The sequence below is a fragment of the Pholcus phalangioides genome, unplaced genomic scaffold (genome assembly GCF_987345545.1).
Source record: "Pholcus phalangioides strain wild (caught in Gottingen) unplaced genomic scaffold, Ppha-v1.0 ptg000031l_1, whole genome shotgun sequence".
In the NCBI taxonomy this organism is placed as follows: domain Eukaryota; kingdom Metazoa; phylum Arthropoda; class Arachnida; order Araneae; family Pholcidae; genus Pholcus; species Pholcus phalangioides.
Window position 1 is genome coordinate 3,151,049 of NW_028301621.1, and position 17,317 is coordinate 3,168,365.

At 34.5% G+C, this 17,317-nt stretch overlaps 1 protein-coding gene across 1 annotated transcript in view; it reads left to right on the forward strand.

Annotated features, from left to right (window-relative positions):
• Positions 1-17,317, forward strand: part of LOC149067011 (structural maintenance of chromosomes protein 5-like) — a 254,890-nt gene that overhangs the window by 169,258 nt on the left and 68,315 nt on the right. The window contains exons 17-20 of the mRNA XM_089252810.1: positions 4,769-4,870; positions 6,850-7,047; positions 14,880-15,002; positions 15,875-16,036. Of these exons, the coding sequence (XP_089108936.1) occupies positions 4,769-4,870; positions 6,850-7,047; positions 14,880-15,002; positions 15,875-16,036 (585 nt within the window). The remainder of the gene's footprint in view (positions 1-4,768; positions 4,871-6,849; positions 7,048-14,879; positions 15,003-15,874; positions 16,037-17,317) is intronic.

The window sequence follows — 17,317 nt, forward strand, 5'->3', positions numbered from 1 at the left end:
AATCTTCTTATTTTAATCATCTCGTAATTTAAATCTTACTTTAATCATCTCGTAATTTAAATCTTACTTTAATCATCTCGTAATTTAAATCTTACTTTAATCATTTTTTAATTTAAATCTTACTTTAATCATTTTTTAATTTAAATCTTACTTTAATCATCTCGTAATTTAAATCTTACTTTAATCATTTTTTAATTTAAATCTCATTTTAATCTTATTTCTGAATCCCCTTAAGTCTAAGGTCTTGAGACAGGCTTTGTTCAGTTACAGTGCTCGCTACTAGTGATAAATGTAACTGTTAAAACTGCACCAACTTGGCAACAAATATTCATTTAACATAGCTAAAAGTGCAAAAAAAGCCCATTCATCACATGGCTTAGATGCTTTGAACAAATAAAGTCCAGCCTAGCTTAATAATGAACAAACCTTTTAGTCCCATCCACACTACAGAATGTTCTTATGATAGTGATGCATTTGAAAATTTTTAGAATTTTTTATGATATCAGTTTTCATACCTGGAGGAAAAAATTAGGGAGATTTATGTGTGGCTTCAGATTGTGTTTATATAAAACCTACCCAGACAAATATGAAAGTTTTTCTCTTTTACACAAAGTAGTTTTTTCATATAGAGAGAAACCATGTCACTCACCGCTGTTCATATGAAGTACGAAAGCCTAGATAACCACGTGCAGTCCCATTCAGCATTCATACATATGCTCTAAGGAATAAAAATGTCTGTCCCCTATAGTTCAATGGTTAGAACACTTGCCGGACAGTGAGAGATTGGTGGTTCGATTCCCCACAGAGGAATGGGAATTTTCTTTCCGAACTACATCTCGATCTCTGCTTGGTTATCCAGGCTTTCGTACTTCATAGTTTTGTCATACCTAAAAATATAACCATGAGAATTTCCCCCTATGATGAAGTAAAATCAGTCAAAAAATTTGATAATGACTGCACCTTAGAGACTAAAAAAAGAAAGTCATTGTGTAAACATAAGTTATCTTACCAATTTTCAGTAAAATAAGTGTATTGTATGTTGTCAACATACATGCTGTGATGGTATCTGCATGCTGTGATGGTATCTACCATCATGGGAAAGTCATGAAATGGGAAGGGGGAAAAAAGGTCAAGGAAAATTGACAAAATAAGAGAAGGACTCATACTTTTTTATGAATCAATTTTTGTATTTTCCTGCCCTTGATTTTACCTCCAACTTACTTTGGGCTACCTATTGTGAAAGCTGATACATTCCCGTGATCATGCAGTGGTGGTCAGCTAATTTGCTAATGTCCTTAAATAACTAGTCTTAAATTACCAGTCACCAAATAATGAGTTTTAAATCGCTAATGTAGTCAAAAATTATGAGTATTGAATCACCAATGAGACATCACCTAATAATAAGTTTAAAACTAAATGCGAGGATGGTTTCACCAAATAGCAAGTTTAAATGAAATGTGAGGATGGTAGCCCCCAAATGCAAAATTTTATTGCTCAATACTTCTACATTAACTGTAGTATAGTTGTTACCAGTTACAGCAACTTGTTTGCAGTTTGCAATGGTGCATTGGGCATAACTTTGGGTATCACTACTATAATGAGTCTAGCAAAGGTCAAGGAAAACTCACTAAGTTTTCTTTTGGATGTATTAGACACTGTATTAACAAAAAAACATAGAGAAAATTAGTCCTTAAAAGAGATGTTCATATTTTTTTGAATATATACGTGTGTGTAAGTTTTTTTATGACAATGCACACAAACATTGCAAAGAGCAATTAAAATATTGCATGAAACTTACAAATCATTTGCTGCAGCTTATAACACGGTTGATCAAAAATTTATTCTTTCTTTTTTTTGGTCCTCTAAATACATTCATGACTGAGTTTTCACTGGAAAGCAGAGTTCTAGCTCAAACCCAAGTTTTTGGGTTTATATGCCCAAAATTACAGAAAAAAGTATCAAGTATATTTTTCATGAAATTTAGGGGGTGAGGGAGGGAATGTCTAAAATCCAAAGTCACTATCTGGTGTAGTGATACACAAGTGTATATGAGAGAAGTAGGACTGAGCCCTCTCAAAAAGCTTCTTGGAAAGAGGGACCTTGCGTTGCCTTAACCACTAGGTTGTACATCTCAGATTCAAAAAATTTGAATAACACAAAAAGTCGTCATTTTATTTTCTTCAAAAGAATCACCGAATAAATAAACAACAGAAGTGAATGAAAAAAATAGGTATTGTTTAGAATAAATTGAACTTACCTGTGACATTTGTTACACGTTTAAAATTGCAATAATATATTTTTTTTAAAAATAAGATGAGAAAATTTTAGAATATTAGAAATTAGAATAATAAAAATATTAGAATAATGGGGGAATTTCCAATTGGATAAGCCCCAGTGCCAAAATTTGCATAAATCATGCTATCAGCCATTAGACAAAGGCGGGCTTGCAGACTGGTTTTATTCAGTTGTGTGTTGAAAATGGGTCGAAAGAAAGATTTAACAAAAAGTCTAAAATCTCTGGTAGTGAATCTCCTCAAAGAAGGATTTACTTAGTAGATGATCGCCTGGAAAAAAAAGTGCTCTCAAGCAAGTGTGAGTAAACTTTCAAGACATCATTCAAATGATAGCAATTTTCAGAGATAACACACAAATAGTGGCCGTAAGCCAATTACTATTGTGAGGCAAGACAGCCTCTTAAAAAAATATTATGCGATTTCACCGCTTTCATAGCGTCAGGTTCATGCATAGAAAGTGGAAAGGACTTGGTGTCAATGCGTCGTCCTCCACTACACTTAGGCGACTCAGCCATCATTATGGATATAAATGCCATATGCCCAAGAGGAAGCTGCTCCTTACATGAGAACAAATGAATGCTAGAGTACGATGGTGCAAACAAAAACAGTTATGAGGTGACTGGAATAGGGCGCTAAGGGCCCAGGGAGGTTTTGTATTTTCATCAAAAGAGTAAATTCTGTTATATATCAAGAAATTCTAGAATACTCTGCATGATACCATCGGCAGTTTATTTCATCTTCCAATAAAACTATGCATCTTCTCATACTTTGAAATCGACCACTACTTGGCTCGCTGAAAAAACAAATTAAATTGCTTCTCCTTGGCCATCAAATTCATCAGATTTGAGTCCCATAGAGAATTTATAAGGTGTCATAATGAAACATCTTCAAAAGTTTGTTACAAAAGATAAAAATGAATGTTTAATGAGTTTGAAGACCACGTGGGCAAGTTTCAGTAAAAACGATTGCAAAAATCTGATTTTTGCAATAGTTTTTGTGCAAAATCATTTACGAGAGGTTATTAAAACTAAGGGAGATGCCACAAAATATTCAACATTTAATTGCATTTATTTTGAGTGATTTCTCAAGTTTTGTGACATTATTTGTGATTTTTTCTAAATTTGTAAAGTTAGTTTTTATTTATGTGTTAAATTTTTCTGCAAAGTATGTAGAATCAATTGACATACAATAGAAATTGTGGACATTTTCATTCCAGTGAAATAAAATCAATTTGTAAATCGTGTAATGCTTTTTTCACGTTATCCTAATTTTTTTGAATTGGAGCTGTAGCATCCGTGGAATACTATATTCAAGGGAAAAGATAATCAAAAGGGAAAAATTTTTTCCTTGCGGTTATTTTAATATGGTTCAGATCAACCACTGAGAGACTTTCTCCCCATTCAGATGCAGACATACGTATTTCTACCACTAATCATAATTTTTATATGCACCAAAGTATTTACTGCTGGCAGTTAATTCTTAATTGTTTTTTTGATCAGAGCTGAGTGTGCATTTGTATTGTTCAGCTTGGACATTTATTATGCAGCAATATACTCTTGAAGTTACTCGATAGGGGGTATCAACAATAACAACATAAATCAGAATTTTTCATGCAACGTTATAAATATTGGTTAATTAGTACCAAAATTTAGGAAGAGCATATCTTTTAGTAAAAATTACAATCAAAACTGCATTTATTTTTTACACAACTTAATAAATGGTGTGGGAAAGGGGAGGGGGAGAGTTTGATACAGATGGGCTTTGTAAAAAATGTCATTTGCTTTGTTGCCATAATTTGTGGTCTTTGAAAAAGTCCATATTTTCTAAAATCTTACAAACAAATGCCATATGCATTGTGCTTTGAATGTTTAGATAACACTTGGGGTCAGTAGATAAGCCACTCATGTTAAATGGCAAGAAAAACACTAACTCTAAGGTCAAAATTCCAATAATTTTTAATCTCTGACATAAAATTGTGAACAGTTTGTGAAAATGACTGATGCCAATTCAAGCCTTAGATTCTTAAAGCCTTTAAGTTAGCATTTTTAAAATCACAGCTAAGTGTGTTTTCATCCTTTTGAACTTCCCCAGCTGAAATTGTACTCTAAAAAGTTGGCATAGTTTCATTAAATATGTGGTAGGTATTCTATTCTCTATTGTGCTAAATAGTTCTTCCTTGATTACCACTTAGTAATTGCTAGCCATCATCAATAATCCTATAATTATACTTGAATTTAAAGAATGTGGGTATTTTTCAACTATATTCTACTCTTAGCTCATGTAAATCGCATTGGGAAAACCTAAGTTTGAATATTGCTGTATTGTTTCTCTTAAAACTTTTGAAAATATTAAAATTGACATAAAAGGATAGGTGTGTGTTCAATGAAATGCATGCATGCATGGAGAAAAATCATTTATAAAATTGTTTCCAGGTGATGTTTCTTTAATTCAGAATTTTTCATTTCAATATTTAGATCCTACAAAAGAGAAAAAATGATTTGATCGAGGAAAAATCTGCTCTCGATGGCAAAAAAAGAGTATTATTCAATCTAGTTGAAAAAGACAGACAAAAACAGGTAATTAAAGGGATCTGTTTTTTGAATTTTTGCTATCATACATTCTGCTTATGAAAGTATTTTATTTATTCATTTTGTGTCAGTTGAGAGGGAAACATTGAGGTTAATTTTTTTTAAATGCTAAGTTCTAGTTAAATATACACAAATTAGTATTTTAGAACTTTTTCACCATTTTTCTAGAAAGAAAAGGCAAAAAAATTTATTTTTTTTTCAATTCAAAGTACAATGTACATAGATGAATCCAGTCCAAAAAATGTTGAGGATTTTTTCAAATATTACTTGGTTGAACTAAAAAATCAGAAAGGCAAGTAAAAGGTTAAAAATAGTGAAAAAAAAAATGAAAAATATCAATTTTTATATATGAAAAAATAAAACAAATTAATTATGTGAACTGGAAAGCAAAAAATGAAAATTTCTTGGCATCAATCTTCCTGTTTTTGCTTTAAAAAATGCTTGATTAAAGCTGTGGAATTTCTTTGATGTAATTTATATGGGCCCATAATTTCAAAACATCCTAAACTATATCGATTCATGCAATTGGATAATATAAGACAATACGGAGACATTAATTCTCATTTTGATGCTCGAGAAGATATAAAAATTTGAAATCAACGTTATTGCATGAATATCCACCTCAAAAGGGGGTCTGGCTCATTATTTTATATTTAATTTTCTAGGCTTCATATCTCTAAGAGAGCTCAATATTCTGAAAACCAAAGATTCAATTCAATTTTTAAAATTATTGATGTGGCGGAAAACCCACTAAATTTCGGCATTTCTATGCTAAAATCTGAAATTTTAACATTGATCTCTATGGGGATCATCCAGTGTATGTCCCTCAGGAGTGATGCTGATGATGATTATGACGTCTATTCGAAAAGCCTCGTGGGTTTCCTCCTTACACCTTGGACTTACTTCCTCCTCACACCAATAACTATAACCATTCACTTTGAACACAACCCTGTAAAATGAGGACTAGTGCATGGTATGTACATGCACCTTCTGCATCTATTTTTATATTATATATTTTTTTATTGACTGCCACTTGGCTATTTCATAAATTTGACAAAAAACATTTGGTTTTGGCTTTGATTTTTGAATTCAAATGTACTTTAGCAGAATGTCAGGGGATCGAGCATCTATTTAGGCTATGAATGCCAGGATATGCTCTCAGAAACGTGCTATGTTAAGCCAATGTCAGGGTGTTCCCCCCCCCCCCTGATGAGAGCCCTACACATTGGTTATAACTTTTTCAATTTTGAATTCTTCTATATTTTTTTCCTTTTGAAATTTTCATTTTTTGCTTTCCAGTTCACATAATTAATTTTTTATTTTTCATATATAAAAAATGATATTTTTCAATATATATATATATACACATTATTTTTATTTTACATGAAAGGTTATAAAAACCATAATATTCCATGCAACAAATATATAACATACATTCATATTTGTTGCTCATTTTTACGAACAATTAGTTCATAAATGAGAAAGCCATTAAAAAAAATGGCATATTGTTTGGGACCAGAGGAGTAGTTCATAAAAATGTGTGGTGATTCAATAAATTTTAATTGCATATTGAATCAAGTGTTACCTGTATGCATCTTTCATTCTTTATTTCTTTGTAAATTAAATATGTACATTGTAGCTGCATGCCTTCTTTTACCTTTAGTATAACTGTCCTCACTTGATAAATCTCAGTAGAGGAAAGGCATTTATATAATATAAAAATTCAGGCATCTGCCATTTTCACTTAAAAATATAGAAAACAGTGCCACTAGTATACAAAACACACATAACTCTGGCAACACTAATATGCTAGGGCCACACATATACTCGGAACACACGTTTTGATGAGTTAGAATTTGTTAAGAATTCCCCAGAGGGACGTTTATACAAGGTGCATGTGTATGGTAAAGTAGTAGTAAAGGGTATATATATGCTTATTTTTAGTCTGCTTTATGATATTTTTTCAGCAAGAACTAATCAACATTCGTGAAAGTTGTAATCAAACCAGACAGTGTATTGTAGCAAAGAAGAAACAACTTGATTGTTATAATACTGAGATTCAGAAGTTTGACATGGAAGTCATGGAACAGCAGTGTGCTGAAAAAATAGTTCGCTACAAAAATGAAAAAATGGTACAGCTCAACAAATTACTTAAGCATGCCAAGGTAACAAAAAAAATTATATCTTATAATTGAATCACTAAATGTAAAAAGGGGGGCCCCATGTCCTTTTTTTCAAGTCCAACCCCCCCCCCCCCAGTAGAGGCAAAAAACATATCTTCTCCGATAATTTGTTTTTAGGAAACCATCTTGCTCATATTTTGCCCTTTTCGTGTGAAACTGAGTAAGCAAAACTGTCAATTTGCCTTCATCATAGAGCTTGAGACACTTGCCAGTACAGCAAGATGAAAAAAAAAAAGAAATAATACTAATTTAGATTTAATGTAAAGCTTAAATAGACCAACCTAACAAGTGAAATTGTCCCTATACAAGTTTTGAGAATTTTATATTTACATATTGCCACTTAACGATTTGCAATATTTTTTAACAATTTCTTTTCAAGCATGATTTATATGAGCTTCCCCTTTGAGCCTGGCATCCTTAATTGAATTCAGTCTGTAAGATGATGTATTTCTCACTCCTTGTTTCCTTTGCTTACTCAAGACATTTTTCTCTTGAGACAAAGAAGTGTCTGATGTTACATCCAAGATTCACTAATTACGACATTTTATTAATAATGTCAAATAACCACAACTCTTGGTCAACAAAAATAGCAATGTAAACAATGAAAACCTTCTCATGAAGATAACTCAACATGAAACCCTGCTGCCAACTGTTAGCGTTCTTGAGAACTAAATGTAAAAATGTCATGTCCTGGACGAGACACCTTTTAACTTTTAACGTTTGTTTTTTCTTAGCATCTAGAAGTGAGACTTGACCCATTTAACCATAAAATGAGGCATTGGTGGCTCTATTACATGAATTCATCGAAACATAAAAAATGAAAAAATGTGACACGACCCCTTTTTACATTTAGCGATTCAATTCATTGATCATTTTATTATTATATCAACTTATTTATATTTATGAATCAAGTGAAAAGAAATAACTTTTACTTTTTTCAGTTTCACGTGTTTTGTTTTATTATGTCTCTCCCACCCACAACTCTTTATCACATAAGAATGAACGATTTTTGGGATGGTTGGGATTTTCAATTTCTGGTAAAAGAGCTATATTCGGAAGAAAAATCATTCAAAAGAAACTTAATTCAAAGGTTCAGTCATCTCTGGATAAATCTTTCTCCAGAGTGTAAGCAGACCTTCAATATGATACTTACATAATGCAATAATTCTGGCATATGTCACTTTTTTTTCTAGTATTGGAGACACATGGGATTTTTCAGGCCTGAACTCTAGGTGAATAGTAAAATATTTAAAATGATCCAGCTCACACAATGTTGAAAACATATAAAAACTTGAAGAAATTGATGTTTTCTGGATATTATGCCAAGTGTTATATCGGACCACTGGAAGAAATTTATATATATATACAATTTATCTAGAATTAAACCCAGGTGGTCTAATATACATTTGGAATAAGAAATGATAACTCATGAAAGAATAATTTTACTGTTAGATTTCAATAATATTTAATCAAACACAAAATCATGAGAACAGTTTCCATTTCAAACACACAAATATAAAATTATTTAAATTATTATGATACAAAAATTCAATTAGCATAGGAATAAATATATTGTGTAAATTAAGAATTCAGGTGTAATAAATCCGAAATTCAATGTTGGAATTTATTGACGTTGGAATTAAATCTCATTAGATGCTAAATTATCTTATCACCCTAAATAGTTTCCTAATTTTATCTGTTTCCCATATCCCAATTTCACAATTTAAAATGTAACTTCTTTCCTACCTTTTTCTCCATCCTCATCGTGCCGGATATCCCCAACGTCCGATGGTAGTTATATTCAATGTCTGCAAAAACAACCGCTCCTGGAACTAATTCATTTTTTGATCTTTTTCTTAACTTGCACTAATCAATCTGCCTTCAATTTTTCAAAAATTCCAAAAAAGTAAAGTTTGAGGGGCACTTACCTACTCACAAGCTATCTCATTGTTCAATTTTCTTTTGGACAACATCTTATGCATTTGAGCACTGCCCAGTTTTGAACCAAACTCAGCTAGGAGCGCATTTTTCAAGATTGCCCATGAGCTGATGCCTTGTTCACCTTGGATGAACAATTTTAAAAGACCCCTGAGGCACTTCTTGGCTGACACAAACAAATGTAATGCGGACCACCTAAAAATCTGAGAAATGTTTCCGAACTGCTGAACAAACTTCTCGACTGGATAGATGCTTGTACCATCAAATGGCTGTATCGAGTCTTCAACATCCTTCAAGTTCATGGAAAAGTTCATCACGAGGGTATCTTTTTTTTGCACATGTTAATCTAGGAGTGGTTTGAGATGATAAAGAAGTGCAGTTCGAAATTTTATCATATAGTTTTGTATTATCACCTTATTTAAATCAAGAAAAACAGCACATACACAAACATGAAGAGCAAGATATGCACATTGCTTGTCAGTTCCTTCTGCCAGCCATATGGCTTTGACTGCTCAATTCTCAAGATGGTGGTCGTGATGATGATGATTACACATCTCCCCACCTTTTTTTTTCTTTAAGGGGGTAGAGAAAAATCCTTCCATTTCTAGTGACATATGGCACTCTGACAGCTGAGTTGTCACTCAAATTTGGAATTGCTGCAGGACAATGTTCCAATGAAGGAAAGTCCAATTCCTGTTCTTTCTCTGGGTAGAAATTTGGTGATGGGATTAGATGTCTCCTATTTTTTCTATAGATGTTTCTTGCGGACTTAATCAGATAAGATCTTGGGAATGAAGTCTTTTGAACTACACCAGCAGTAGTTCTGTCAGTTATCCATACCTCTCCTCTCTACTTTTTTTTGAGACCCCTCACCTCATGTCTTTGGTTGTAGTTTTGGCATTGTCTTTCGACTCTCCTTTCTTCTTTGACCTTGATGGTTTTTCTATCTACTGCTTGTGGTTGCAATTGACCTTTAGCTATTGGCAAAGTTGTTTTAATTCTACTACCCATCAACAACTCTGCTGGAATCAATCCATTTTCTAGAGGAATTGCTCGATATGCCATCAAAGCAATGTATGGATCTTTTGACTTCTTAATCAGCATTTTAACTGTTTTAACTGTTGACGCAACCAGTCCATTACTTTGAGGAAACTTTGGGCACTAGAAATGTGTGTGAATCCATACCTTTTAGAAAATGTTTGAAACTCAAATGTTCGCACTGGATGAAACTGTGGTTTATTGTCTGATCGAATAATATCTGGAATGCTATGTTCAGTGAATATAGACTTGTACTGGTTTATGATTTCAGCAGCTGTCAGTCTATCAAGTTTTGCAATTTCAGGGAAATGGGAATAGTAGTCAGCTAAGAGAAGATACCATAACCTTGTATTTGAACAAGTCCATACCAATCATCTCCCATGGTCTTTCAGGAAATGATGTTGGAATGAGAGGTTTGCGCCTGTTCTTTGATTCTTGAATACAAGCCGTGTAATTTTTTAAATCTTTTCTTCTATTTCTTTACTTATTCCAGGCCAATAGACAGAAAATCTGATTATAGCTCAACATTTTGTAATTTCAAGATAACCTTCATGAACCTGATTTAAAACTTCACTTTGATGTGATCGAGGAATGATGATTCTACAGCCTCTCATCACTATACCATCCTGGATAGAGATTTTGTAATGATGTTGCCAGAAAGGTAGACAAAAGGAATCAACATCTTTCTTTGCAGGCCATCCTGTCATTGTATATGATATAAGTTTCTGACAAACTTCATCAGCAAGTTGTGCCTCTTTCAGTTCTTCCAGTCTTTTCGATGAAGCTGGTAGAGTCTCTTTAACCATTTGGACATATGCATCTATTTTGTCATCCAATTCATTTGTATTGTTTGGGTACACTTGAGGACTCCTGGATAAAGCTTCTGCTGCATACAGTTCCTTTCCTGAAATGTGAACTATGCCATAAGTTGTTGTTCAAGTATTACGTAAGCAAATTTTTAGCCATTTTTGACCCCCCCCCCCCACCCCGCAATCAGCAAAACTCTGACCCCCTCCCCTTGTCAGTAAAATTTCGTCATCAGCTCAGCTCTACCCCTCTGAATCCTAATGCATATTGGTGGGATCAGAGATGTACACGGGGGTCCCCCCACGATCAAAAATTTATCTTTTAATGCAAAAAAATATTTTTTAATTGTAATTTTGCAAGAAAATACCTTTATATGTGTTATTGTAATCGATTTCTGTTAATTTCAATGTTATTTGAAGGCTATTTAACTCAAAATTTATCTTTAATAAATTCATTGTGACTCTAAGCCACATAATGATAAATCGCATAAAGGCCCTTGACCCGCGGACCAAATATGGCCCTGGGGGTTATCTGACGTGGCCTGCTCTCCTCAAACCTAATTTTGTAAAAATGAACCAAGTGACAAATTTACAGATCGCTCAAGTGTCCTGTGGTACAATTTCGAACATTTAAGCAGCCCGTGGCACATTTTCAGATCACTTAAATAACCCGGGACACAGTTTCAGAACACTTAAGCAATCCGTGACACAGTGACATGTGATGTAGTTTTAGAGCACTTAAGTGCCCCCAGTGCGGTTCTACATCACTCAAGTTACCCACGGCACATTCTCAGGTTATTTAAGTGATCCATGGCATATAATTACGGATCACTTGAGTGATGCATGGCACAGTTCCAGAGCACTTAAGCAGCCCGGAACAGATCACTTGGATCCGCGAAACATTTAAAGATCACTAAAGTGGCTGTGTAGGGCACTTAACAATAGTTGGGGGGGGGATGTTACTTCAAATGCCCACAAACTATCGAAAGGTTTTTCTTGTTTTTGGTGCACCAAGTAAAATGTCATTAAAAGTATTTCATATTTTCATAAAGGGTGGTTGATGATGTAAGCATTATCCAAATCCCCCTCCCCCCTTGTCATCAAAAGTCAACAAATCAGAAACCCCCTTCCCCCCATCGATGATGGCGTAATATTTGAATGGCCCCTAAGATTATGGCATTATCCTCAATTTGATCTTTTATAGCCTTGGTGACAACTTGTCCAAATGTTTTCTGGAGAAGATAGGGTGATCATAAACCTCTGATTCCTATCTTGAAATTAGTTCCTGTTAGGTAATCCTTAAATTTCTCACAACCCCATGCAATAGCTAAGGCTTCCTTTTTGATTTGGGCGTATCGAGTCTCAGCTGTGGTTAAAGTTCTGGAACCATATGCAATAACACCAATCTGACTATCATCTTGCTTTTGATGTAAGGTAGCTCCCAAGCCATACGAAGATACATTGACAGTAACTATGGATTCCTGGTTTGGATTGAAGTTTTTCAAAACAGGATCAGATGACAGTATCTCTTTCCATTTGAGAAAAGCATTTTACTGAGGTATATCCCAGACAAAATCTATTTTGTTGCTGAGAAGCATAGTTAGAGGAGAAAGCACTTCTGCATAATTTGGAACAAAACGAGCCAAGTAATTCGCCATGCCCAACATCTGTTTCAGTTCCTTCTTATTTGTTGGTGACTTATACTACTTGATAGCAATGATTTTCTCATCATCTGGGTGAATTCCTTGGCTATCAATGATGTGACCAAGAAATTTAATTTTTCTCGTTGAGAAGATATATTTTTCTTTGCTCAAAGTCAAATGAACATCCTTCAGTTTCTGGCAAACTTCTCTTAATCTCATATCATTCTCTTCTTGAGTAGACCCCCACATTAGTATGCCATCCATGTGACAAACTGTTCCATTTGTGTTTTCCGGAATTTGTATCATTCTTCGTTAGAAAGGTTCTGGAGTGGAAGAGATTCCAAATGGCAGTCTAAGAAATCAGAATCTTCCAAACGGAGTAATAAATGTCGTAAGATAAGATGACTTTTCATCCAATGGGATTTGCCAGAATCTTGAATTTGCATCTAGTTTTGAGAACACTGTAGCACCAGATAAGAGATTCAGTGTGTATTCCCCTTTGGGTACGGGATGCAATTCCTGTAGAACATTTTTATTCAGCTCGATCAGATCCACACAAATTCTCACCTTTCCATCAGTTTTGGGCACTATAACGACAGGAGAGCACCACTTCATTGGCTCAGTGACTGGAGTTATGACTTTTTGTTCAACCATCCTTTTTATCTCGATTTCTGTTTTTTTTTCAAAACAGGTATAGGCACTCATCTCGGCGATGTTACTGTAGATGGAAAAGCATCTGGCTTGAGTTGTACGGAATACCATTCCTTCATGAGTCCAAGTCCTTTGAACAGTTCAGGGAACTCCCATTGTGTGATAAATTCGGATCTATTGCAGTAATCCGTTGAATAGCACTGATATTGGGTCCTAAGCCAAAGGATATCAAAGCTGGTTGTCTTCCCAAGAAGACAATTTTTCAAGCCATTGATGATAGATTTCTTCTGTGCATTGCTTGTTTACATAGCTCAAAGGTGCTTCAAACATGCCCAGCACTTTTAACAAAGTGTTATCTGGACCACAGAGAGTTCTATCAGCTGCTTTCAAATTCAATTTCTGAAACAACTTGTGATACAAAGTTGCAAGTATTACTGTATGATCTGCTCCGCGATTTAGTCAAAATTTGGATTTCTTATTCATAATATTAACAAAAACTGCCCAATTATGGTTTGTGTTGTCTTGAATATGACCCAAGAACAAAATTTTTGAATGCTGTTTTGGTTTCTTTGCTAAACAAATGTTTCGAAATGTCCCAGTTTTGAACATTTAAAACATTTGCCATCTCTAGCTGGACATAATCTTCTCTCATGTTTCTGCTTACCACACCATTTGCAGGTCTTAGAATGTTGTGAATCTGAAAAGTTCTTGCTCTTTGGTTTATTTTCCACACCAGACTTTTGAGATTGAAAGTGATCAGATTTTCTTGAAGACGTTGCATGTATAGGAATGGTGGTTTCCATTTCATTGAGTTTATATTGTTTCTACTTGATTGATTCACTAAGCCTAACTTGTTCTACCACTTTTGTGAGTGTAAGTTTGGCATTCAATTGCAACCTTTCACTCACAGCTTTATCTCGAATAACAAGCACAGTACGATCACATATGAGCAGATCATGTAATTCTCCATAATCACAATGTTCAGCAATGCTGTATAAAACAGTAATGAAGTTGTTTACTGATGCTTGTTCTTGCATTTGTTGAACTGATGTACTCATCCAAAAATTTTGTTCTTTTTAACAATGAAATGATCACTAAACTTCTTCACAATGAGTTCATAGTTTCTCCTTTCAGCATCAGTCAACTTGAAAGAAGTGTAAATGTAGTCGGCTTGTTCACCCATAATATAAATCAGCAAGTTTACCTGCTCTTCTCTCGTCTTGGTAGAAAGTCCAGAAGCTATCCGGAATCTCTGGAAGTGAGTTATCCATCTTGACCAGTTTGCAGGTGTTGAAATGTGAAATTGTCCGGCTGGGTCGTCTGTATTGCTGTAATAAAGGAAAGTACTCTGGATCAGCCATGTTTACTTTTCAGATTAAAAGTTCCTTGCAAGTACTGATTTTCATCTACTTGATGTGTGTCAGAACATTTTTTCTGCTGCTACTTTGTTTGTTGTTACAGCCTTTTACCACTGCCACCATGTTGTATTATCACTTTGTTTAAATAAAGAAAAACAGCACATACACAAGCACACAGAGAGCAAGATATACACATTGCTTGAATTCTCCAGATGGTGGTCATGATGATGATGATGATGTTGGCTTGAAAAACTATTTCTCAGTCAAACAGATAGTTCCAATAAAATATGTTGGGGAGGGAGGACTTGGTGTGTCACTGATCATGCTTTATAAAACACTAATTGTGGTTTTTTTTTTTTTTTTTGCACTTGGTAATCTAGGAGTGGTTTGAGATAACAAAGAAGAAGTGCAGTTCAAAATTTTATCATATAGCCTTCATGGAGAAAAAAAACCTTGTTGAGATGGCTATTGAACAAAACAGTTCAGAGCTTACTGAAATGAAGGTTTGTGCTCTTTCATTGACATATAAATCGTTGATATGTAAATCATGTCTCTAAATTCTGTTTTTCAGTTGAAAGAAGGAAAATGTTCATTATTTTTTAAGTTGAGAAAAATTTGTTTGCATAAAATTTATTCTTCACTATTTTAAACTGTTTAAAATATATATACGAGGATAGTTAAAAAAATAAGATAGCAAGCCTTTTGAGCGAAAACATTTATTCACAAAATTCAAATAGATACAAAGTCTGGTAGCCCAATCGTTCATGCATGATATTGTGTACACTGCCAATGGAGATATTAAGTTCCTGTGCAATCTCGCTCAGATGAGTACGACAATCTGCATTAATCAAAGCTTCAGCACTGTGCACATTTTCATCTGTACTGGATGTGCCTGGCCGCCCTGCCTTGCTCGTCTCGCACATCTGTTCTGCCTTTATCAAATTGTGTGCATTAAAACCACACCTGTTTCCTTGACATTACACAGACTCTATACACTGATACCAGTTGCTGATGAATTTCAACTGGGGACGTTTTCTTCAGATGCAAAAAACCTTATCACACTTCTTAATTCAATGGCCAACCACATTTCCATCAATGCCTTCATCTTCTGAGACTTTGGCACACTACGGCACAACTAGCTGCATCTACCAGTGGCATTCAAAAGCTATGAAGGTTTCAGCTGTTTAAACAAAGAATTCAATTCACACAGGAAATTTGTGAACCCGTCAGAGCTCTTGTTAACATACTTTTTGAAACACCTACGTAGTAAACTTCTTTAGTTATTAATGCTAAAGGGTATTCTCTCAAACTGAAGAAGTTGCAAATCTTATGAATATCAGTGATTTTGAATATCAGACATAATTTTTTTTTTCAGAAAGAACTCTCTGAAAAAGTTCAGGAGCGAGATGTTTTAAGAACTGAAGGGAAAAAACTGCTGTCTATAGCAAAGAAAAAAACTGGTTTGGATCTTGATACAGAAGATGGAAGAGCACAGGTACAGCAGTTAATACCTGAAGCTTGCTTTAAGATTTTCAGCGTTAGTTTATTTTTGTGATTCCCTCATTTTACGTGATCACCCTTCATGCAATTTGCTTATTACACAATTTTGAAAATTTAGTTGAAAACTGTTGCGGAAATTTTGATCCAGAGAGTTTTATTTCTATTATATTTATCCTGAAAATAAGCTTGTAGACACGACATCATTAACATTAGAATGATGGAAGTGGTCATTTTGACCATAAACCTGCTTTGACAAGGGCTTACACCCAAACAGTTTATCTCAGGTACTTGGCATTTCATGACTTTTCTCATCTTGTTGAGGTTCTTAAATTTGTAAACTTTGAATATTCTAGGTTTCTTAATTTAGTAATAAAATAAAGTTCTACCTAGAACATAGTTTCCCAACCTTTTTTTGTCCCACCATCACTCCGTTCTTCAGAAATTTTTTTCTCCCACTGCCCCAATGCAATCTAACCCATAGGATCCTATGTTATACTTATAGGAGGGGGGCGTAGCGCCCCTGGAAAATTCCATCTCCCCCAAGGGGCGTTAACACCCACATTCGGAATCACTGACCTAGAACAATGGTAGCAGTCATTTTGACCGCTATAGAGTTATTTAACTAATATGATTGCATAACTTTCTGAAATGGACAGTCTTTTTGTCTGAATATTGGTTTTTTGAGAGTCGTGTTCTTTCATGGTGTTTTTCTCCAGTATCCACTTTGTACCATTCAAAGGTACATCAACTTTGTACCATTTAAAGGTACATCTTCATCATTCTTTGCTGTCCCATAAGAAAAAGCCTAGGCAAATTTTGCCCATCTCTAGCGCCAAGTGGTTTAACATGAGTTGTGGGTTATGTAGATATGAAGGAAATATTGTTCTGTGGAAATTCCCAGAGTTTGGTAACCGCTCTGGAGATGAAAGTCATATCTTTTACCATTATATTGAATCCTTGTATGTTGGAGATTATGGAAAATCGCAACCGATAAAGGCCATATCAAAAATATTTGAGGCTGCTCCTGTCTGCAATACCCTTTTTTAGAAAAGGAGCAGAGGATGTCTCCGAGAGATATGGCCAAGAACTCAACATGAATTTATTGAATAATAACGCATGAGAGTTCAAGTTAGAGCATAGAATTGATACTCACCATGAATTCAGGTACTTAGTGTAATTAAGAAAATTTTCCAGGTTGTAAATGCTGCCAGCAGCAGCATTTACAACTTCACTTAGTGTCACCTGATGATCACTGAAGTAGTTCCTTCTCGGGATAGAGAAGGTGGGACATCGTCCCACACACACAGTGGAGTGGAGT